Genomic DNA, 25,233 nt, shown 5'->3' with positions numbered 1-25,233 from the left:
GATTTCTACCTGGAAGGAGGAGGAAGAGCCTACCGTTCTTTGTTTCTCTTGATCTTTTAAGGATGTGATTATACTCGCTTTTTTAGAATTATGAGCTGGAAGTGAGAAGGTTAAGCACAACAGGCCTTGGCCAGAAACAGTTTGGCCTCTCTGCCTCATTATCTCCGTGTAAAATTGGGAATATTATTAGCATTTGCTTTGTCCCGGAGCCTTATGCATCATTTACAATCGCTAGGGGATCCAGTAACAACATATGCTTTTTACATGATTAGCAACGCTTGGAGAGCAACAGTTTTTGACAATAGATCATGGAAATATCTGACACAGGTACAATGCAATATATTTAGCTTTAATAAATTGGAAAAGACGAAAACATTCCCATTGAGTGAGCTATGGATATATATCTGAAGGGTGTAGGGTGAAAAAAGACCAAATGTACGAACAGAGGATGACACCTTATATGGGCTCTCTGTCATTCTGGTCAATTGATGCAGCAGAGCATTGACTGGAGCTACTGATGCATCGTCTGGCAGTGATGGGGTGCAGCTGCGGGGAAAAGGTTTCTGGATCCCGTCTGGCAGCTGTAGGATATTAAAAAATTATGAATCTGTGGTAAGAAGGATCGAGTAGAAGTCCCATTTCATAGCTAATGCAGCTGAGCAAATTTAGAGTTCATGAGGTACAAGCACTGCCTTTTCCCCAATCATTCCCCCATCTTTATTTACTCATGGAATACCCTATCATCATCACTCTTTGTTGCACCCCTTTCATTGTTCTTTGTCCTTCCTCATATTCAAACCAGGTAAGCTCTGATCCTTTCACCCAGAATCCTGCCTATGTAAATTGCCACAGCCATTTAACAAGGTTGCTTTGATTTGCCTGCCATGATCATCAGGGCTAAGGTGGCTGGGGAGTTTGACAATCTGGCAAATATCATGCTCTACTGCTATCAATGTTGTTCAGTCATGGGCTCCAGGGGTAGCGTCTTAGCATTTCCTTCTCACTGCCAAACCACATCTTTAAGGAGGGAGCACAAGTCAGAAAGGCATCGGGCTGAACTGTTGTTGGAGACATGTAAAGAATGCATGAATAATATACCATGATATTGCACGAGACAATACCTATTGAGAATTTGAAATTATGGCAGATTTAAGTTTGAGGACCAAATGTAAATTACATACCTTAATCTGTGGTCTTAAAACAGCATGACTATTTTTCACAACAAATCATAGAAATCTCCAAAAGCCCCTTAAGAGGAATGAAGCACTCACAACAGTGGATTTCATCTGTTCCATCAAGACAGTCTCTGTGCCCATCACACTTCTTCCAGTTTGGAATACATTCTGTCTTTCGCTGACATTCAAATTCGTACACCTGGCATCGACCATGGACGTTTGTTGTAACAGTGGAGTTGTGCACTTGAAGAAAAACAGGATAGTAAGGGAACATGAAAGAAGTTTGCCACATGTTCTGCTACCAAACACTGCAAGAACTAGACAGCATAGTATATCCTCCCACTACAAAAAAAAACTGCAGTCTTCCATATGACACTCATGTGATATTGTACTGTGTTTTAACCACAAAGCACAAGTACTGGGATATGCACACAAAAACAAACAAACTTGCTTGCACTGTCTGCACAATGTACCATCAGCCACAAAAATTGGGTAATGAGGTTACTTTTTTTGCAACATACTCATTATTCAACACAAATCAACAAACAACTGAACCAGTGCGCATTGTCAAGGAAATGGTTGTAGTCTGTACACTAAAGCATACTTAATGCAAAATAATTAGAAAAACGTACTTGATGTAGGACATCCTTCCTCATCAGAGCCATAAATGCAATCCTTATAGCCATCGCAAACCCACATGTTCATGATACAAGCACCATTATTACAACGAAAGTGATTAGGGAAACATGGAGCAGCTGCTGTAGTAGGGTTTGGCTGGGACTCTAAAACAAAAACAAACAATGAGTTAGCCTCTTTGAGTATATTACAGTCACAACAGAACTCTGGCCACAGATCTGCAAGGCTTCCACCAGAAGTATGGACTTCTATGGTAGCACACAAGGAATGAGCTGGTTAAAGAGATCATGTACAGTGTCCTAGTAAGAAGTGCTAGATTTACATGCAAATAATAAATATTTATTGGGTTTTGTGATGGATAAGGGTAAGTGCACATCACAAACATTCTAGATGGAGTTTTTCTGCCAGTGTAAAATCAGCACTATTATAGAAAGTAAATATTTCAAAAGTAGGGTGGTGAGCAAATTAAGTTTAACCCAAGCATAGTAAAGATTAAGCGCATCTCAGTAGTCCCACAGCCCTCACTAACTACAGTCACACTCTGTTACACCATTATTGGAGGATGCTATAATCTCTTTGGTTACTGGCTTCACACAATTAGGGAAGACTGTCCCCGAGCCCCAATGCTAGAGCCCCAAATACCTCCGCATAGCATTTTCTGAGCTGTTCTTAAGAAAATGAACACACATACATACTCGGAGGCGCTACAGCAAGTGTGTAGGATGAGGTCCAGCTGGCAGAACGCGCACTACTCACCAATGTTAGCACTCAGCGCCCACAATAGAGGGATTTGCGGGAGAGTTTCAGTGTCAACAAAAGTAGCGTGAGGCAGAGGATATTCAATGCAGCTCTACACATGCATCACTCTCACTGATGTCAGCACTAAGGGCCACAAACACTTGCATTCAGTCTGATACACACTCAGGAATACTGTCTGGAAAATTACCACTCAGAAGGAAGAAATGGCATTGTCAGCCATTGGTTGTCCAACAAAGAATCAAGAACACAAACAACATCACTCACTCAGGGTACACACTCCGGAGTAATCACAGATAATTGAGGACTCAGATTACAAATAAGGGCCAGTGAGTGCCCAAAATAGATTCAAGACCACAAATACTGGCACTCGCTGAGATACCAAGAAATTCAAAAAAAGCTAGCAGGTTACCTCTTTTCCCAACTAGCAGGTGCAGTTACATTGTGGTTGAAGGTTACAATAAGAAAACAAGATCAATTGATTTTCAAGCAGGTAATGTTTACTTTGAAATGTTTGTTATCACAAGTGAAACATAAAAAGCGAATCCTTATTTTGAAGCAAAAACTCTTTAAAAAATGACTGAAATTCACTGGGGGGCGGGGGGGACTGAGTTTAAAATTGAGTTCTGGTTCAAGCTCAAATTTGTTAAACCTCTGTAAGTAGCCAGTTGTGGTTCACAGTGCAAACCTTAACTGTCATCTCCTACTTGAGTAACGAATGTCATCACACACATCATTAAACCATGTTAATTATATCAGTTATGACATCACTATTGAATGTTAGCTTGAACCATAACTTGTGTAACCCCCTTGACCTGCTTATGACACATGACATCATAAATGGCATCTGTTAGAAATGGGGGTCTCTAGTTGGCAAGGGCTAGCATCTTTGTCCAAGTAGGGACCCTTCTTCCTAGTCAGGATGAGGGAGTTACACTCCTAAAATAACCCCTGCTCACCCCCATGGTAGCTTGGCATGAGCAGTCAGGCTTATCTTAGAGGCAGTGTGTAAAGCATTTGCACATAATCGACAGTAATACAGTGTCAGCACTACAAAAGGACACCACACCAGTTTAGAAAAAAATAGCCAATATTTTTAAATACAAGACCAAAAACGATAAGAATCCACAGTACATAAAAATCTACCGATATCAAAATATGCTTTAAAAACAGTTCCTTGATATCGATAGCTCCGTCCGGCGCTATCACGGTGTCGTGAACAAACAAATCCAAACAGTTCAGGCTGTTCGCAGTGTCGCGGACGAGCTACGGTGTCGGAAAGACCCACAAACAGTACCTGTTAGAGATGCAGGGCGCCAAGGCCCTTGAAGTCACTCACGATTCAGGTCGAGCTCCTTTCTGTTGGGATCAGGAGCGCTGGCGTCGGGTGCTGCGGTGCAAAGAGAAGCGGTGCGGCGTGCGATTCCCTCAGGTTGCAGTGCGAGCGTCAGATGGCATCATCGGTGAGACCAGGGTTACGGTGCGAGGCAAAGGCGTTGCTCGTCACGGTGCTGGTAGGTCACGGTGCAAGCAGCGTAGTCGTCGTTGCTGAAGCGCTGTCGTCGGCCGACGAACGGGTGTCGATGGTGGCGGCATCGGTAGGTCAAGGTTGCGGTGCGTGATGAGGGCAGTGGGTCGTGTAACTTTACGAGCGGTGCACTCGAACCACGGTGCAAGCAGGGGCATAGATTTCGGAGTGGAGCAGCGTCGTCCGGGAGGCCAAGGCGTCGTCGAGAAGCGGGGCGGTGCGGTGCCCACAGGTCGCGGTGCGAGCAACAGCTTGGTGGCGGCGTCAGCAGGCGGCGTCGGTGAGACCAGGGTCACGGTGCGGCGGTGCTCTCTGCGGTGCCCAGGCTTCGGCGTGCAGCGAAGCGGTGCAGTGCACACAGGTCGCGGTGCAAGCAGCGGCTGGGTGGCGGCGTCAGCAGGCGGGGCGGTGAGACCAGGGTCGCGGTGCGGAGGTGCCCTCTGTGGTGCCGTCAGGGCACGGAGTCGGCAGCGATGTCGTAGATGTCGTTGAGTTACTTTTCCTCTGTTGCAGCACAAAACACGCAGTCACCAGTGCTGCAGGCAGAAGAGCTTGAAGTCTTTGCGGATCCTGAGACTTCGTGAACAGAGGGCAAGCTCTACCTCATGCCTTTGGAGAGACTCACAAATTAGGTTGCAGAAAGTCCAGTCCAGGCCTTTCACTGCCCAAGACAGAAGCAGACATTGCAGGTCAGACCAGCAAAGCACCCAGCAAAGCGGTCGTTCCTCCTTACAGCTTCACCTGCTCTTCTTCTTGGCAGTCTTCTTGATCCAGATGAGTTCTAAAGTTCAGGGGTCTGGGCACCAGTATTTGAATCCAAAAATCCTTTGATCCTCCAGGCAGAACCTTCTGCCTTCTCTGGTGTGATTTCCCGGCAGGGGGTGGGAACGGCATTGTCAGAGGCAGACCAAGCCCTTTGAGGTGCAAGGAAATCTCCTTCCTCTTCCCCCATCGCAGCCCAGGTCTATTCAGCCCTTTCCTGACATACCTAGAGTATCGAAAGCCATCCTTGCTTCCTAGCCATCTGTTGTCCAAAACCCAGACAGGCAATCCACATTCCAGCAGAGGCACACATGATGACTGAGCAAGAAAATACCTACTTCCTAAAAGTGGTATTTTCAAACACAGAGTGTAAAAACACCTTTACTAAAAGATGCCTTGTTAGATTCTGAGTTCAGGCATACTAAATTTTATTTTCGCACCTAGTTCCCAGGGCCAGTTATGTTTATAAGATGTTATAAACAAACATCCCATTCTGTTCAATGAGGAACAGGTAGCCTTGCAATAGTGAAAAACGAAATGGGCTGTAATTCACTATCAGGACATGCCACACACACACCAGGGCATGTCCTACCTTTCACATAGACTGCACCCAGCCCACAACTGTGCTTTGGGCTTACCTTAGGGGTGCCTGACATGTAAGAAAAGGGAAAGTTAGGGACTGGCCAGTGTGTGCACGGGCCAAGTCGATATGACAGTTACAAACTGCGCGCAGACTCTGCAATGGCAGGTCTGAGGTACATTTTCCGGGCTACTCACGTGGGTGGCACAATTCGTGCTGCAGGTCCACGCGTTGCATTTGATTCCCAGGCCCTGGCACACTCAGTGCACTTTACTAGGGGCTGACAAGAAAACCAAACGGCCAATCAGGGAAACACCAATCCAGAATATACTTTACCACAGGAGCACTTGCACTTTCCCACTAATCAGCAGTGCGGAAAGTGCGCAGAAACCCTATGCCAGCAAAAACGGAGTAAAAACCGGGACGGCAGAAAGCAAAAACTCAGGGGAAGCACGCCAAAAGATGCCAAGTCGAACAGCATCACTCATGACTTAACCAGTGATATCGCTGTGTCTAAACAAAAAAGCATATAAACATGTACATTAGAAAAAAACTGATCTAAAACAAATAAAATAGCATTTGCACAGTGACACTGTCTCAGAAACATTTGAGCTTAGACACTCCCTCAGAGACACACACGGGAACACAAATTAGCAGTGCAACACTTACTTAAATACAGATACGCTATGGTAGAATTACATTATTATATTCAGAGTCCTACCTACAAAATCCATTGCACAACACGACTGTCTCATACCATGAATATGACATGCACAAAGAACACGCACCCCAAACTCAAACGTATAGAAAGAAAGTTAGAGGAACACAGGGGTACATTACTGACACACTGCCTGAAAGCTATAGAGACAAACTCATAAAGATAAGTTACACTTTTCAGTAAGTTTAAAACTCTCGGCATTCACAAATTCCGAGTGTAAACTTCCTACAAAAGTGTAAGTTACATATCTACACCTCCAGATTAATGCAATCTATACTTACATGTGCATAGACTGGGCAGGTGCGAAGGAGAACTCCTCACAAGTATAGGCAAAATGAAACACTTTGTAGTACGTTTTGTAGAAGTACAAAATGTACTACGAAGTGCAATTTGTAAATCAGACCCAAATTGTGTAGCATACTGAGATACACATTTATACATCACTATGCAGACAGATACAAGCAATATATATATATACTACATGGGAAAAATAAGACTGAGACAAGCACTCTATTTAGAAAGAGTAATAAAGCAAAACAGAACTATGGAATAAATATGTCATACAATGTAAATTACACTGATTGCCAAACTAGGTCACAAAAATTACTGACCACTAACCTACACACACTCATATTTCCATATACACAAAGACTTACATGCACACCATGAAACACATTTAAAAACTATTTAAATATCAAAGCTATACAAATACATTACATATGACTGTGACCATGGCATATGAGCATAACAATTAAACTTGTATAAGATCACTAGCTAAGATGTACAGAGGGTGAGTGTAAAAAAAAAATGTGCTAAGCATCTTCCAAAATTCGAACACTTGAGTTAGAATTTGATGACTGGGATACGCTATTAGAAATGAGGCGGATATCTCGGCCACCATTTTTCAAGTGTGTTCTATCCTGTGGCACTTGTAAGACAATAGACGAACTATCAGACACATTTGTGACATAGTATCCTGCCAAACTCTAAATCAGGCTAAAAGTCCACAGAAAGTAAGATTCTTAGCCACTAAGGGATGGGTATGAAACGAATAGTAGTCTCTAGGTGGCTATTTACCTATAGCAGTGAACCATATAGTACATTGCTCTGTTACTAGATTAAAATTAAGATGCGCATGTCAGTGAACCCGTCGGATTTAAAAATTACAAATATACCTACAAGTATTTTATACCATATCTCTCTATCTGCAGCATAAAAACCATGAAAGAAAACTATGAAGAGCCAAAAAAGTGATACAAATAAAAAGAACTTGCATATTAAAAGAAGACTATGAGACCATAGAGTTAAACCTCAAAAAAGATGAAAAAGCTAACAATAGAAACACTATAAAATGGGAGCATATGAATTACAAGTAGAATTTAAAAATCAAAGGGAAAAAAAGCAACATCTGACATTAAGGAAAGGGAAATTCATGCTCCATTTCTCAATTGTATAGACATCTACAAGCTAACAAAATAATTATTTTATCTGTCCAGGTAGTATTTTAAACAAATACAATGGCAACTTGCATTGCCAACTAATACATCGGAAAAACATATTTGGCACAGTCCAAAACAAGTTCTATAAAAGCAGCCTATTAGATTTAATATACCACATTAAACAAAAATATAGCAATAAACAATGGAAGACATTCAGTGATGTTATCATTGATTGTGCCGGTGAAGTCATGTCATATGTGATGTCATCAATTATGTGATATTTCATATCATGGGCAGCTCCAAGGGCTGGTTCAAGCATTCATGTCAATGGTGACACTTTTGATGTTCTCAGTGCTGTTGTATGTAATGGAATGTGCAACACAAGGAGGCGATGTAAGTTATGGTTTGCATTTCGAACAATAGCTGGCAAATTTCAGTGGTTTAACACATCTGAACCGCAACCACAACTCAGTCTTTTAAGAGTGTTCATTCAGTGGCAGTCACAACCATGTAGGTATAGTTAGGTCAGAGTTTCCACAGAAAAAGGCAGTTTGTGCTTCGTTGATAACTTGATCACTTTGGTGCGGTTTAACAAATTTGCATGAAATAAAAAAAATGTTTTAAATCTTCTACTTTGGCTCCCACATGAATAGTTTTGCACCAATCCATCAAGTGGGGGTCCAAACAGGAGATTCAAGGAAAATACATACATAACCGCAACTGAATGAAATTACACCTAATTTTGAAAAAAAAAATCAAGAACTTTACTCAGAATATGCTTCAGGTTATTCGGGCTAAAGCCATTTTTGAGAAATTATTATTTAAAAAAAAAGTGCTCAGGTTCGGTTCGAAGGGGTTAATATTCAAGTCTGAGATATCTGGACTGTCGGACCCAGAGTCCAGGAAAAAAAACCTCATCGTATTTAAAAATATATATATTTTTGATCAAATGGGTCAGGGGTCATGGAATCAGTATTTGAAACTCTGGCACTGTGAGATAACGGTACCGAAAACAATTAAAATGACAGCAAAACACCATTATACAGGCTGTAGACAATTCATTGTGGAAGCTGCCCTCTGGCAGTGTATTAGGCGCAGCTCCAACCAACTGCTGCTCATGGCTGAAGACTGTACGCAACTGTTGGGGGTCAGCCGTTCAAAGGGGGCTGGCCACATGACGGGGTCTGGGCACCCATAGGGCACTGTCCACCAACTGAGTGTTGGGTGCCTGTGCAGAGTTTGGTGCAGAGCCTCAACCGAGGTATCCGTAGCTAGCCTCCAAGGCCAACCCTCCGCTGCACCTCGCTGTTAGGAACCCAGGGGGTTTTGGCACAGGAACCTGGTCTTTAGCCTCACCCTGTGTCCAAACCACAACCGCTGCACATGGACATGGGAGTTTGGGGGAGTTAAACGCCTGCTGAGGGATTGACGCAGACTCTGGCCAGAGCCCAGACCCAGCGGCCAACTCCGAAACCACAGTACCAGCCCCCAGTACTGCCGTACCCAGTGAAGCCCATAGCAAGGTACCGCAGAATAGGAAAAGCATTAAAAAAGAAGGAGAAGGGTCTGTTTGGAGATTAAATAGATCGTAGTGGGGGTCTGACTGCCTGGAGTGAGTTGAGCACAGGGGAAGCCAATGCTGCGGACAGCAGAGGGCTGAGTGACAGCGGTTAGGCTTGTTGCAGGGCCAGGGCCGAGGCCAGGGCAGTAGCCCTACCCCACCCAGCTGAAGGCTCTGCACGAAGGAGGGTTGGGTGCGTGCAGAGTGTTTGATACAGGGACTGGGTGGAGGCCAAATGTAATATGAGATGGCATCAGTGATGTCAACAATTATATTTAACATGGGAGTTGCAATATGTGAGGTCTTAAAGAGTGCATGAAGGAGGCTCAAGTAACATTTAGCTCACTGAACTATTACAAACGACAGTGTTTATCATTTATTAAACGTCAGTCGTTATAACGTCACTTTAACCTTTTTTTTAGGATATATATATATATATATATATATATATATATATATATATATATATATATATAATTGACATGTTAGATGAACTTCCGAGGGTACCTTGGTGTAGGCAAAGATATTTGACCAAGTGATTCAGAAGAGACTGCCCCTGGAAGTGGATTGGATTGGCAATACCTGCAAGCATAGTACAGCCATTTTTACAGTGGCAAAAAGGTTTGATTTGAGATGGTCCAATTTTCAGAAGCTGTGACACAGTTGATCCCGATGGAGCACCCACTCATGGCTGTTTGACAGAGCTGGTAACAGCTTCTGCTTGCTTGTTCTGGCCCCATGGTAGATGTCAACTAAAAGATGCAGGACTTGCACAGCGGTAATTCAGTGATTATAGTCAATAGTAAACTTTATAGCGTGCGAGCAGGGTTGGGCGCTGTCTGTACCTCCCAGCGAAACTGAAAACTAATACAAAGCTCCTCCCAATGGAAGGAGACACCCTGTTGCACCGCTCTGTGGTTCAGACTAAAAAGTCTAACTGTTTAATCATCAACGTTACTTCTCATCTTGGGGTTCCAAAAAATATTTAATTGTTCATCAAAGTTTCCATAACATGTAGGTTACTGATTGTACATCCAACATTAGCATCATCAGATATAATTCCTTCCCCAATGCATTTCGGGCTAATATGTAAGCCCTTCCTCAGGGGACAACTCTACAAAAAAAGGAACAAATCAACATGTCACTGTGTGTGCTCAAACCATTCAGGTGCACACATTATCACATATCACTGTGTTTGTGACCCCCAAGATGAGAAGTAACGTTGATGATTAAACAGTTAGACTTTTTAGTCTGAACCCATGGTAGATGTGCCAGGAAGATGGCCGCTTGTTTCACGAAGGCCCAATTCCATGGACGTGGTGACTTGTCTGACAGACAGTGCAACCCTGTATCTCCTTGTTTGGCAACAAAATACATTGAGGTAGCACTGCCTGTTCTGCTCAGGTCACTTTGGCACGCTAGGCACGGTGCCAATGCTCTGAAGCTCAGTCTGATGGCCCGCAGCTCAAAGATATATATGGAAAGTGATTTATTCTGCACTGATTGGAGACCTGAGCTGCTTGTGAGTTCCACACTCTTGTATGGAAACAGTTGCCAAGATGACTCTGTTCATTGCAGGCTGGAAGGGGAGGCCCAGAGAGCTCCAATATAGCAGAGTTTGCCTGGGGCGCCATGGTACTGCCACTGTGTTGTCCCTGACCTAGTCAACGGCATCAACTCCAGTTTTAGTTCCTGTTTAATCAGTCTCATTTGTTGTCGGTGGAAATAAGTTAATACTATGGTTGATGGTCAGGCCTAGAAGAGACTATGGTCTGAGTGAGGTTAGGAACCAAAGTGAGGAGGAGGAGGAGGGAGAAAAGACCATAAAATACTGCAGGTACCGCCTGTAATATGGGTGCATGGGGAGGCAGAAGTAGGCATTCTGTAGATCCAGGGTGGTGAGGAACTCACCTTCCTGAAACAGAAAGAACTCCACCAGGGTGACATCTGAAAGGATTGCTTCTTTAAAAACGTTTTAAGTCTTGAAAATCCAAGATCAGGCTCCAACTTTTGATCTTACTTTGCATTGGGAAACATCTTGAGCAAAAGCGGATGTCTTGTTGGGCCTCAGCACCTTCTCCATTTCTCCTGCTGGAGTTGCCTTAGAAGTCAGTGGCATTCCTTTCTGGTTGAAAGATGGGGAGGTTTCATTATGCATTAGATAACGTGCCCCGACTGCAGAATGTGGAGTACCCAATGGTTGGTAGTGCTTGCGAGCAAAGGCAGATAATCACTGGTACCAAAAACCTATAAGGGGGGTGGGGTGGGGAGGGTTAGTAAGGAAGACAGCACGAGGAAGTCCTGTACACTTGTTATCACAGGAGCAGAGCCAAGATGCACCCCATTTTTTGCTTGCAGGTCTGAGTTAATTTTGGAAGCCTTGGTTCTTGCTCCTGGAACAACTTTAGTCAAATCCTGATTGTATAGATAGTACTGACAGCTTTGTCAATAATATTGGTTGTAGGAACCTCGCTATGTCTGTGTTTGCCTTGAACCATGAAATGAGGTCAGAGGGGCTTATCTATACTTAGGGGTGTCTAGGGAGCATAGACATCAATCTTGATGCTCTGCAAAGCATCATCCACATGCTTTCCAAATACTGATTTGCCCATCGAAGGACATGTTAAAGATCTTGAAATATACCTCAGGCAGGAAGGGGATGAAATTAAGCCAGTCCTGTCTCCTAAGCACCGCAGCTCCTGCCATTCACTGAATGACTGCTATCCATGGCAGCGTCAAGGAAGATTGAAGATGTGCTGTGGCTTTTCTCACCTGGCCACACCAATCAAGTAAAGCAGTGGCAAGATAACATGTCCTATTTGAAGGCCACACACGCTTTTAATGTGGGCGATGCCATGGTGCTGACCCTACTGTCCAGATTAAGAATTTGTCTACTATCCCCATTAGAAGGAGCAGAACTACACCTTTGTCTCCTTAAGATTCATTGTCCTCAGCTTTGCCATCTTCCTCCTCTTCTGGATCAGTTTAACTTTCAATATCCTGATGGTCATCCTCTCCCATGTCCTCTAGAATAGGAGAGAAAGTGCACAGTGCCTGTGGTGATACAGGTGGCTGTTGAGGAGGTAGAAGTGGAGGTTGAGGCGCTTGTTTGGGCAGAAGCAGGGTAATTAAGAAAGTGAGAGAGAGTTGCATCATGGGTGGGTGGTATGACCTCCTAGCAGAAAGCCATCTGGGTGTAATCGTCCTAACCTTTTGGGTTGTGGAATTGATCTCCAATGTCTTTGTTGCATGGGGATCTTCCATATTCTGATCATCCTCTGAAATGTATTGGATGTCCAGTTGGGGAGGGCTCTAAGAAGTGTTAGAAACTTTTATTGATCAATGAAGTCCCCAATCACCTCCTAATCTAGGATATAGATGTGTGTGTGTGTTGACACCTTCAGCAACGAGTGTGCAGAAGACATTGGGGGCTTCCAATGCAGCAAAAAAAAGACATCCACTCTAGTAGATGGGATCATCAACAGTACCTTTGCTGGATCTGTGTACAGCTGTGGTGCCAATTATAGGGTCACTGCAGATGGGATGTTTGGGATCGGTGGTTTCACCATCAATGATGCTGTCACTGTCTGTGCAGTCGGCAATAACAACTTACACAATGGCTGGATGCGGCCATCCACAATGGTTTTGTTGGAAACTGGTTGGGCCCTCAATTTGGTTTCCCAAAGCACTCCTATTTAAATATTCGTAATTCATTTGATTCTTCCAGACATGCTGACCTGGTAGACCCTGTCCAAAGAACGATCCCCTGATGAAGGAGCATTGCGATATGAAGGTTAAATCCTCCTGTTCTCCAGAAATTATGAGTCCAGTCACCTTTTCCTGTTTCAATGTCCTGAAAGGAAATGTCTTACAAATGTTGCAGTGTAAAGCATTATGGTATGGATAAAGGCAATAAATCTGCTGATCACAAGTCATCTGAAAAGAAATATCTTCGGCCACAGCAGCAAAACAGATTTAAAAGAGAGACTGGTTCTCCTGGTCTTCAATGGTAGTAGTTAAAGTGCCTGCCCTTTGACCACAATAGACATAGAAAATTCCCAGACAAAAACTCAGTTCAGTCAAACTGAAGCTAGGGCTAGCTGTAGTTCAGGGAAGATGTAGATGTTCAGAAACTAGTCAAATAGTTTTTTAGAAGCAAAGGGCAAAGCTCCGTCCCACACTTACAACATGTAGCAGAAATCTGATTTATGGTCCCCTCAAGTGGGAGTAGAGAGCTTAAGCATGTAAATCTATTGAAGATCTAAGGTTATACTAGGCACAAAGGTAAAAGTATAATTTAAAAAGAAACAGGTTAAAGAAATGGGCACAGAAAAAGACAACCACTTCACAAAAAAAAATATATTGTTTGCATTTTAAATGGCATGAACTCAGCCTAAGGGAGTTGATGTACTTTACATGAGCATCAGGTTACACTATGTCAGATTCTTTTTTTTAAGGACTGGGAGATTAAATAATTTCCTGAGAATGACAGGATGTTCACCTGATGCTGGTACTCAAACCAGGTTCCCTAGTTCCAAAAGTCAGAACTCAGGCCATTGGGCCATATCTTGCCCTCCCCCTTGTTCTTTAAGAGAATAACTTACATTTACAAATAATTAACTGCATTTCTTACCCCCACAATCCTTTTCATCAGACCAATCACCACAATCATCTTCTCCATCACATTTCCATCTTGCAGGGATGCAACGTCCGTTCCCGCACAGGTACTGGTAGTGGCGACTGCAGCTTGGGGCTTCAGTTGGAGTATCTGACAATGTATAAATGGGCATATTCAAGAATTTGATCACATGCACCTTCTATATGGAGGCACTAAATGCCAATAAAAACATTGAATAATGCACCATTCAACAATCTAGGGCAAGAGCAATTAGTTAAACTGGTAAAGGTTAAAAAAATAAGCTATGTCAGTACAGCTACATAAAGTTGTCTGATTACACGTGTTTAACTGAAAAAGACAATGATTAGAGAAACTAATGTCCCTGAAATGCACATTACCTCCCTCAAGGCACTGTTCACCGTTAATGATCTTTGAGGAAGGATAATCTTAATAGAAAGCAGAGGTGGTTCTTCTCAGCTTTAAGGAGACGTTTTAAAGAAAGCACCTCACTTTATCATAAACTCAGCTGGTGACAGCAAATTCAGGCACCACAAACACTTAATGCGTCTTAGAAGCAAGTAGCTCGGTTAGACCACAGCAGAATCTGGTTCAACCACAGACTTTATCTTATTAGGTCTTGGTTCTGCAGATAACACCAGAAGCCACAACATCTGCCAAAAGTGTAATTGATGTCATATTATAAAAGTCCATGACTATAGATTTGTATTATGGCCTTACGAAAGGTTTCTGTAAGGATAGGAACAGAGTGGTGCAGAAAACATTCTGGCAGCTTGAATATAAGTACAGGGATAAGCTGCTCCGGTGCTGAATATTAAAGCTTCCATGTCAGCAGGGATGATGCATTACAGTGTGCTGCTTTGAGGAGAGAATACACCTGTGCTTAGGAGAAGAGGGCAACATCAATATTACATAGGGTCCAATAGCAAACATTTTGTTTCAGGAAATAAATCCTTAACTGAGGCACAAGGTGTATACTACTTGGTTCCTAGGTGCTTCCTACATTCGAGCTCCTCTCAAATATGGTTATGACAACATTTAGGTACGGTACTACCCTTTGCATGTTCAGTTAAATTACAATATATTTTAGAGTTGTTATTCATAACGTGCAAACCAAGTTAAGGAGCAACATAAGGTAGAATTTACTTCTACCAAGGAGAAGTTATGGGTTACTACAGTATGCTAACCTAATTATTATTTCTGCAGAACCATTTCCATTCCTTCGTACTATGGCTTTTTAGTTGTTTCTTTTATCCAAAACTCCTCACTAATTGGCTAAATAGAATGGTAGGTTCACTTAATGGGATGGATCAGTGTAGCTTTGTAGCTGGGAGACCGCTCCATACCAATACACATGTTTTATCAGAAGCACTGGATTTTTTTTACATAAAAAAGACTGAGGCTCTGGTCTGGATTTTAGAGGCTGAAAAAGCGTTTGACATAGTCTCATGGGACTGTGTTTTTGATTTTAGAAAAATTTGGCTTCCCAAAGGAGTTTATATATTTAATAAGACAGCTCTATACAAACTTGCAGGCACAAATTTTAATAAATTCTGTGAATATAGGCACATGCCAAATAAACAGAGGCACCAGACAATGGTGCCCTCTCTCTCTCTGATTTTATTTGTGCTATTTATAGAGCCCCTAGCAATAGCAATTAGACAGAAAAAAGCGTACATGGTCCCTGTTCAAGGAATGACAAATGTAAAACTTTATGCCAACGACATTGTCCTTTTTTTAAATTCAAAAACAGACACCTAGGAGGAAATCATGAGGATTTTCTCAATTTCCAAGCAATAGGGGGCTATAAAATGAACAAGTCAAAAACAGAGATCATATTGTGCAACTGTTCTATCGACTCTCTATTGACAGAATTCAGGTCTGTAAATAACACTCGCCCAAAGAGATACTTAGGGATCTTTGTGATGGACAAAGTAGAAGATCTATTCGATTTAAACTAAACCCTGTTGCTGAAAAAAGTGAAACGCCTGTTAGCACGATGGAACCATCTCCCACTATTATTATTTGGTAGAGTGGCACAAATTCGTATGTCTTTTCTTCCACTCTTTAATTTCCTTTTTAGCACCGCTCCGTGACCACTACAAGCAGCTTTTTTTTAAAGAGATAGACAGCATGTTTTCTTCTTTTTTATGGTCTAATAAGATACTACGACTGGCACTTAGCATTCATAGCTACCCTGTTGCAGAAGGGGGGCTGTCCCTTCCAAATATTAGGAACTACTATCATGCAACCTTTGCACACTATAGCTTCAGATTTTTCTTTTTGGACCCTCAGGAGGCAGACAACTCTTTATGGAAAAGATCTTAAAGGAATATAATATTGTTGACCCCACAAGAATAACTAAGTACCCTAAGAAAGTGTGTTATAAGACTCTCCAAAGGGTACTTAAGCAAAAGTCTCAATTTTTAACGTTTTATAGTATTCCAAGATTTAATAGCTCGACTAGGCTGTCCCATTTTTATACGGGGGAAAGATGTTTTTTAGAGACCCGTATTCTAAAAAAAAAATGGGAACAAAATGGGTATGTACAGATTCGGGATGTTTATTATAGGCAATTGTTGGAGGTCATGGCCAGAGATCGAAATCGGGCTCGCACACTCTAAAGCAACCATAAAATGGTCGTTTATTAGAATAAAACCCCTGTTGGAAAAGTTCGATATAAAAAATGTATCCGCTAGAGCAAGAATCAGTGAAGCCTTTGATTCCCTGACACAAAGGAGGATCAGTGCCTGGGTTAAAATTTTTGACAAAAACAAGCCTCTCTTTCTATATGAAAAAATCGGTGATAGATGGTGGGAAGAGATGCAGGTCTCAAAATCAACCTGGAATAGAATCAACAAAGTTAATGCATCAACACTCAGAGGCGCAAATTTTAAGCGCACGCAATTCTACTCAAAATGGTTGATCTATAGGACCCCTTCTTTTCTTCATAAGATATACCCACATATCGAGGACAGGTGTTTCCGCTGCACAAAAGAGGGTGGTGACACCTGGTTACACATTGTTTGGGAATGTCCAAAAATCAGTAGTTTGTGGGAGGGAATTGGAAATTTATCTCAGATCCACCTTAGACCCTTCCATTTCTACTGATGCATCTATTGCAGTTCTGGGTTGCTCCCCAGATATTACTACACAAGAAGAATGCTTATACATCGCAGCATTGGTAGCAAGATCCCTAATTCTACAATGCTAGCGATCCGATAGGGTACCTTCTTTTCAAGCATGGAGAGCGAAATTAAGCAAAATCAAAGAATAAGATCAGGTTAAAAAAAAAGTACGAGAAACGTTGAAGTTTACTGGGGATATAGGTTAGAGATAAGGAAAACTGCCTTTTATCTGAATGTTTATTATCATTGAGGAGAAGGCAAGGTTGCAATTCGAATAGCTAAGCCTAGTCCACAAGGTCAGCTCCCCAACCTACTCTTACCCTAGCGTATGTCCTCAGGCACTTTATACATCCTCTATCTTATACTATATGACGGCCCCCTTTTTTCTTGGTTGCAATAGGGTTATTGAAAGAACGTTGGGCTATAATAATTCCTAATACTTAGCACTTTGCACTCTGCACTTTATCCAAATGTGATCTGTAAATATTTTACATGACTGCCCCGTCTTTTTCTGCAACAGGGCAATGGGAAAGATTGTTGGGTTATGTCTACGCCTAAATGTTTAGTACTTTGCAGTTTATACGGTATTTTTTTTTCTGCAACAGGACAATGTGAAAGATTGATGAGATATGTTTACGCCTTAATGTTTAGCACTTCACACTTTATATGGTTTTTATTTCTGATATACAATGCTGTATTTTTTCTTTGTATGTTGTCTACTGGTAAAGCAACTCGAGTATTCGGATTATTTCGCAATATGCACTTTACTTGACAGTTCTGTAGTTTTGTCATTTTCATGAACTCTCAATAAAAATATAATAAAATAAAAAAAACACAAAGTTGAATTTACTTCTACCAAGGAGAAGTTATGGGCTACTACAGTATGCTAACCTGATTATTATTTCTGCAGAACCATTCCCATTTCTTCATACTATGGCTTTTTTGTTGTTTCTTTTATACAATGGAAAGGCCTCTTTGTGTTATTATGTGGTCGTTTTGCTGGCATACTTTCTTTGTGTGCACATGATATCCTTTTACGCTCTTCTTGTTTAGGCACCTCTTTCTAGAAAACCATTCAACACAGCTACACTGCCCAGTCTTAGAGCTGCTCCCCTTAAAAGCTACTGCTTGTATCTGAAAATGGAAGGGGTAGCTGGTCAAAGGGTGGATCATACTATATTTAATTACGGATAATTGGCCCCAAACAATGTCCCTGCACAGTTTAAGGTTCAAAAGGGCAAGGTGAACTAAATTGTGCACGAAAACATGGGAGAACATGTACAGAGGTAACCATTTCCAGTCTCTCCAGCTCTTTATAAAGAGTTAAGGATTTAGTTTACAAGAAGAGCATAGGAGGCCATCAGTCACGTTTGACACAACGGAAGATGCTCAGACTGAAGCCTCCATTATGACTCAAGATGTCAACTAAAAAGTCTCAACTGTCATTAAGTGAAACATACATATCTGTCACAGAATAGAGCAAACTGAGCCAAGACTTAACAAATTCACGTATTGATCTTCAATAAAATCACGAGTCTTCACGTTTAATGAACTGCATACATGGGAACACAAGCCAGTCCTTAGCCACATCACCAACATACAAAGTAACATTCACAGCACACAACAATACACTGCAATAGAGAGACTGCTCTAGGAGAAAACTCCCTAACCCTGTAGATGTGTATATATATAAAAAGGTCCACTGCATTATGGGATCATAACAAAGCCAGCTATGCACTTTAGATATGTTTGCAAGACAATATTCATTCCAACAACGATGTGAGAAGATTCAGGGTGTAGAGAAGCAAAACTAAAGTTAGATAATCGTATTAGTATTAGCTCATTTGCAATGTCTATTTATATGTTAAACTAACATCTATAGAATTAGATAATTTTTTTACAGAATGCATTTTCATCCAAAACGTATTACAGGCTTATGCACGAGAAACATAGAACATGATATGTGACTGACCCAGGTTTTCCAGTTCAAATAAAACTCACCGCAATTTGCTTCATCAGAATAATCTCCACAATCATCTGTGCCATCGCATTTCCAGACCAAGCTGATGCAAACTCCATTCTGGCACTGAAAGCTTAGCGCATCACAGGTTCTTTGGAACTCCTTGCCATCGGCTAAACACCAACATAATTCATAATATTTCAATTGTGATCAAAATGCTGCATATAATGGCATGGAATATCACAACAGTATTTTGGAATAAATAAAATCTGCAGGCTGTTATAGCCATTCTAGGCATTGTATTACACATGAAAGTGAGTGCACATTAATGACAGAAAGGTGCCACATTCACTGAAACGAGTGGAATGTAACAAATGCATGTCTTGATCGCTTTAGTTGTAATCAGGTTTCCGTGACGAACCCTCATGCGCAAACTAACTCATTACATTAAAGGAAATCTGACAATTCTTTGTTGTGATGGTCTCTATCACCCTAGATCTAAAGCCCATTCGACAGTATCGTGAAGAAACCCATAGTCGAGCCTTCCCATCTATGATAAAATGAGGAATTCGAGTCTTATGCTGCAGCGAAACTCTCTCTCCTCTTTAGCTCTTCTAGCTTGAGACTTGGAAAAGCAAGGCAACCGAAAATACATCAATCTTCAGGGTTTAAACTGGACAATTCCTGGCTCCAATTCATCATCACCAGTATGCCTAAGCAACGCTTTGTGTTTGAATAAGTAAAGTGGCCCACTTTTTCTAACTGGATGGATTTATACAGTCTATTTAGGTCAAATGCATCTCTTTTCTAAACGCAATACCAGATCACTGCAAGCAGCAAGAATACATTGGTGATACATATTTATTGAGGACAGATGGATTGTAAATCATTCTCTGGAGTACTGCCCCCTGTAACTGCCTTGGTTGAAGGACTTTCCATCTAAGTTACAATCACAGCATTCGTGCTAAGGATCGACATCTTTACAACATAATGCCCAGGGTATTAAAAGTGACAATGAGCACCCTTTCACAACCCCTCTCTGAAATAACAACAATGGTGACCTGTGTCGTAGTTGTGTTTCATCAACAGCTTTATTTTTGCTGTTGTGGGATAGAACAAGAGCAACAAGAGGAAAAACAGAAAGATACTTTGAGTCCTAAGGTCAGTTGGATACAGGTTGTTGGACTTGGACCTCTCTGCAGGGTCTCCCCCAAAGTTTTGCAATATCCCCTCCTGTTTTGTTGAATTCGTTTTTTGTTGGCCTTAAGACTCTGTGCACGTTACCAGTGCTAAAGTGCTAGCGCTCACTCCCTAAAACATTAAAATTGGCTTACACCCAATTGACACATTTGATTTACTTGTACGTTTCTAGCAGAGTGGTACTGCATATACCCAAGGTATGTAAATAAATGCCACTAGTGGGCTTGAAACACTTATTATGCCACTCACTTAAGTAGGCCCTTTAAAATGCGTCACACGCCTGGCATTTCACCTTGAATGCAAGTTTTAAACTGCAAATTCAATTTGGCAAAATAATTTTTAGGCGCGCCTAAATCTCCATTTTTGTTACCTATAAGTCAACCCTAAGGTAGGCTCTAGACATACCATAGACCAGGGTGCACTGTAATTATAAAATTGGGCATGTACTTTTAGGTTTTAAAAGTCCTGGTAGTTAAAAATTCACAAATTTGTTTTTCACTACTGTTGGGCCTACCTCTCCCATAGAATAGCATTGGGTTACCTTATTACTATTTAATAAGTGATCATTTTTGTTTGGGAGTAGGTAAAAATGTCATGTTTGGCATCGAAAGAACTGTCATTTAAAACCCTCTTTAATGGTCAAGTCGGATTGAAGTCACAGTTTTGGGAATGCCACTTTTAGGTAGTTGGCATTTCATTGCCTAACCATTTGGTGCCAGCAGCCTGTTTACTGAGTCACATGACAAGGTTTGGTTGGGCTTTGTGTATTCCTTCCAGACAACCACACAATAGAGGCTAGGTATTAGCAGACTGGGTCATCTAAGGCAGGATGGGGAGAAGAACTGTGCACAGCTCTGCCTGCACCTCAAAGACACCGCCTCAGCTCACACATAAAGAACTTGACACTAGCCTATTGTGCATGCAGCCAGGTTGGAACCAGTCAGGTAGCCAGGAAACTTCAGACACTATTGTTGAGGAAAAACTCCAGAAGCGTCTCTCACTTCAAAGGGGGCACCACGTATAAAAATAGGGCTCTCAGGCCCACTCTTCAGTTCACTTCTGGGCCTGCTGAAGGACTCTCAGAGGACTGCCCTGCTGCCTGTGACCTGATGAGTACTTCAGAGGAGTGCCCGGTAGCACCAAGATGAATGCCCTTCTGCCTGAAACCTGACTTTGTGCCCTAAAGACTGCCCTGCTGGTTGAGAATGTACTTGTTCAAAGGTCTGAGGTGGAGTAGAGGCATGCATGTCCACTCTTTCTTGGGTATAATGAAGCCCGGGAAAAAACACCCATTTGCCACAGTGGTGAAGTGGCACAGGCTCTATCGCTCCTTTGAGGGAGAGGAGTGTCTGTACCTCCTCTTGAAGGAGGCGCTGATGTTCTGTGGAGAGGGTATGTCTGTGGAGTGAGATGTTTAGTGGAGATTCATTGAGCTCTAGACAGTATCTCTGCTGTATGATGGAGAGGACCCACTGGCCACAGGGAATCTTCCCCTGACAGATGTAGTGTGATCGTTGTGGGGGAAGAGCGAGAAAGTCACTGCTCTGCGGGGGTGGCCCATTTGGCAACTTTGTCAAGATCTTCCCAGTCTGCGGGTGAATGGACAGCCTCTTTTGCCATGTGTCAAGATCCTCTTGAAGATGCTGAAGTAGGGGCTGCTTTGAATCCTCGGAGCTTGTTGTCGATGACAGATTTGGCGTTGAATGACTCGACGTTGAAGGACTTTACAGGCTTTTTGGCACCGTGTTTCGTTTCGGAGCCAGATGATGCTTTGTAGCCAAAGTGGTTTTCAGTGCGGGTGTCGGCAAAGTTGTCAGCGCGGAGGGCGGTTGTGGCTTGTAAGGCAAGGTTGTCACCGATGGCGGAAGTGGTATTGACTCCAAGAGTTTCTCTGTGATGACCATGGCCCAGCAGGCAATGGTGGAAGGGAGACCTGCGGAGGGGGGCCAGTAGGCTGGTCGCCCAACTCCCTTTGTGGGGGTGCTTGACCTGTGCATGGTGTCAAAGTGCACTTCTGAGATTGAGAGGCAGCACTCACAGTTGAAGACTTTGAGGCTTGCTGTGGCTCCGGATGCACTATTCCTCTGACTATGACTGGGAGCTGTGTTTGAGGCTAAACTGCTGAGGTTTTTTTTTTTTTTTTTTTTTTTTTTTAAAGAGTTTGATATAATGCAAACTAGACCCAAGAAATCGGGTATCAGATAGCTTTACATGAGCACCAGTTTTGTTACCGATGGACACATTCATTTTTGTTAGGCATGGGGAGATTAAGTGATTTGCCCAGAATACCATTATGTTGAGCGTCACTGGCGAGATTTGAACACGGTTCCCCAGGTTCAAAATCGACCGCTCTAGCCGTAAGGCTACATAGGGTTGACTGTGTATTGGTCGCTCTTCGACTGTTCCTCAATGTCCTGCTACCTGAAGATGTCAAGGATGCCATCCTCCTAGTGAGGCATTTTTTGCTTGCAAGTCTCCAATCATATTTATACCGGAGAGTCTTTTTGGAACAGAAGGCGAAGAAGGCTGGTCAGGTACCCTTCATCGTGTTCGAGAGACAAAGGTTGCAGACCTGTTGTTGGTGAGTCGGAGGACACTTAGAGTGACACTGATGGCCGAATTGGAAAGGAGTCGTTTCCACCACTGTCTGATCATTGTCGACAAAAAGAACTGACGAACAGGGGTAAAACCTCATGAGAGGCAAGGCCCCAGTTAGGGGCGCTGAGAGAAACTCAGTAGTCAGTAACTAGGCAGCGAGATCAGAAAATACTGAACATAGAAGGTGTTTTATGTACCAGCAGAAGAGGATAAACCAAAGAATTATAGATGGTACACACCACAAGGCATTTTTTTTTTCCACTGAAAAAAACATAGTTTTAGGGAAGGTTATAGTTAGTTGGACATTTCACTCGTACAAAACAAGAGAAATTCCCCCGTTATAGTTAGTTCAGTTAACTATAACTCGAGCCCCCCGCAATGCACTGCTGATGACGTCACATATTACATCACTCTTGACCTGGTCAGTGACATCACTGATGACATCACTGATAACATCATCCAGTGACTGTTTCTGTAAAGTTTAAATATATTTAATATATATAGGGAAAGGCGTATTGAAGAATGAAAGGGTGTATACGTTTCTGAATGGATGATTTAGTAGGTGCATGACTGACTTGATAAGTGAGTTATTAAACATATCTTACTGAATGCATGGGTTAGTGACTAAACTGCATGAATGTCTGTATCCGTCTGTCTGTTGGTGAGTAAGCGGCTGCATGGGTTTGTGAATAGCTACATGAGTGTCTATATGGGTTATTGATTGGTTGTCTGAGTATCTGTATGAGTGCCTGAGTGTTTGTGTGGATGGGGTGTGTGTGACTGTTCATAGATGTGTGAGTGGGTGATTCACTGGGTGCATAGTTTCAAGAGTGCATCTGTGATGGACTGTATGGGTGAGTGAGTGTGTGTATATCTCAGTGGTACATGTGTGAGTAACTACATATGTGAAAGGAAGTATATTTGTGTGTTGGGAGTATATAAATGGCTATACGTGAGAGTGTGTAATTGTGAGAGTGGCGTATGGATGAGTGTGTGCTTGTATCAGTGATTGTAATAGAGCATAAGAATGTGCTAGTATGTGTATTTGAGTAAGTGAGCTGGTGTTCATATAACTGTGTAAGTGAGTAAATGGCAGTGTGATTAATTATTTGCATGACTGACTAGGTGTGTGAGTACCTCTATGGATGTATGGTGATGTGTGAGTGTCTATATAGGTGTATGAGTGCATATGTACAGTGACCATAAGTATGAGTGACTGTATGGATGAGTGAGTACATGTGTGTGTAGACCTAAGAATCAGTGAGTGGGTATGTAGTTATTGGTGTTGGAGTGTCTATGGTTTTGAGAATGGCAGTTTGTAATTTAGATTGGGTGTATCAAAGGTTATATTAGGGTGTGAGAAGATGCATCAAATGGATGATGTCATCAGTGATGTCATTTGAGATGTCATCTTTGATGTCACTGACCACGTCAAGAGTGATGTAATATGTGACGTCATCAGCAGTGCATTGCAGGGGCGTGAGTTATAGTTAGCTGAACTAACTATAACAGGGGAATTTCTCTGGTTTTGTACGAGTGAAATGTCCAACTAACTATAACTCTCCCTAAAACCTATGGTTTTTTCAGTGAATTTCTAAGGTTTTTAAAATGCTAATTTTTAACTATAACGTGCCTGAAACCTATGGTTTTTTCAGTGAATTTCAAAGGTTTTTTAAATGCTAATTTCTAACTATAACGTGCCTGAAACCTATGGTTTTTAAGTGAATTTCAATGTTTTTTTAAATGCTAATTTCTAACTATGCCTACAAAGGTAGGACATGTACAGAAAGAGGAAGAAAGGCATAGAAAGAAGCAAGAGAAATGCAGAAAGAGGCAAGAGAATTGCAGAAAGGAGCAAGTGTCTTCTTCCAAAACCATAGGAGACTAACACATTCTAAGGTACAGAAAAGACACCAACCTTTCAGTAATAAAATACTCGTATCGTACAAAAAAAAAAAAGGGAAACATATGCCTTTGAAAAGACTGAATATGAGCACCTTCCAGAAGCAACAGCCACTAGTTCGTCCAAAATATAAGTTCGCTTTAATGCACGAACACAAAGGGAATTATCATAATGAAAGACACACAATTGATGCAGTACAAATCAAAACATTCTTCCCAGTCAAGAGATCTGGGTTAAATCCATCATTCTTTTGCTCACCATGCCACCCTAGTTTAGACCTGGCCATATGCAAATCAGTCTTGACCCTGTGCTTCATGGGACCAGTCCAGCCCGAACTGCCAAGCCAGGTCCTCCCTGGACCGGAAATAAGCATCCTACTACAGGTTTCGGGGTTTCACCCCTCCTCAGCCAGGTTAGCTTGAATCCAGTGGCAAAGTGAGCCCGGGACATACTTCTGAGCAAAATAACAATGGATTAAACCCAGATCTGTGACTGGGGGTTAATGTTTGACAATGTTCAACATTCCGTCCATCATCTTTTTGTGTTGCATTTTCACCCTAAGTGGGAAGGGTATGCCCAGACGTGGGTCCCGTGCTCACTACGCCACTGGAGTCAAGCTATCCTGGCTGATGAGGGCTGAAAGCCCGAAAACG

General features: G+C 42.2%; 1 protein-coding gene across 1 annotated transcript in view; it reads right to left on the bottom strand.

The window, feature by feature from the left end:
* The window catches only part of SORL1 (sortilin related receptor 1), an 852,839-nt gene that overhangs the window by 238,621 nt on the left and 588,985 nt on the right, over nucleotides 1-25,233 (bottom strand). The window contains exons 29-32 of the mRNA XM_078682321.1: nucleotides 18,921-19,052; nucleotides 13,789-13,923; nucleotides 1,808-1,957; nucleotides 1,272-1,418 (exon numbers count right to left, since the gene is read on the bottom strand). Coding sequence (XP_078538447.1) covers nucleotides 1,272-1,418; nucleotides 1,808-1,957; nucleotides 13,789-13,923; nucleotides 18,921-19,052 — 564 coding nt within the window. The remainder of the gene's footprint in view (nucleotides 1-1,271; nucleotides 1,419-1,807; nucleotides 1,958-13,788; nucleotides 13,924-18,920; nucleotides 19,053-25,233) is intronic.

The sequence above is a fragment of the Lissotriton helveticus genome, chromosome 3_1 (assembly GCF_964261635.1).
Source record: "Lissotriton helveticus chromosome 3_1, aLisHel1.1, whole genome shotgun sequence".
Taxonomy (NCBI): domain Eukaryota; kingdom Metazoa; phylum Chordata; class Amphibia; order Caudata; family Salamandridae; genus Lissotriton; species Lissotriton helveticus.
This window is presented reverse-complemented; position numbering and strand designations above follow the sequence as displayed.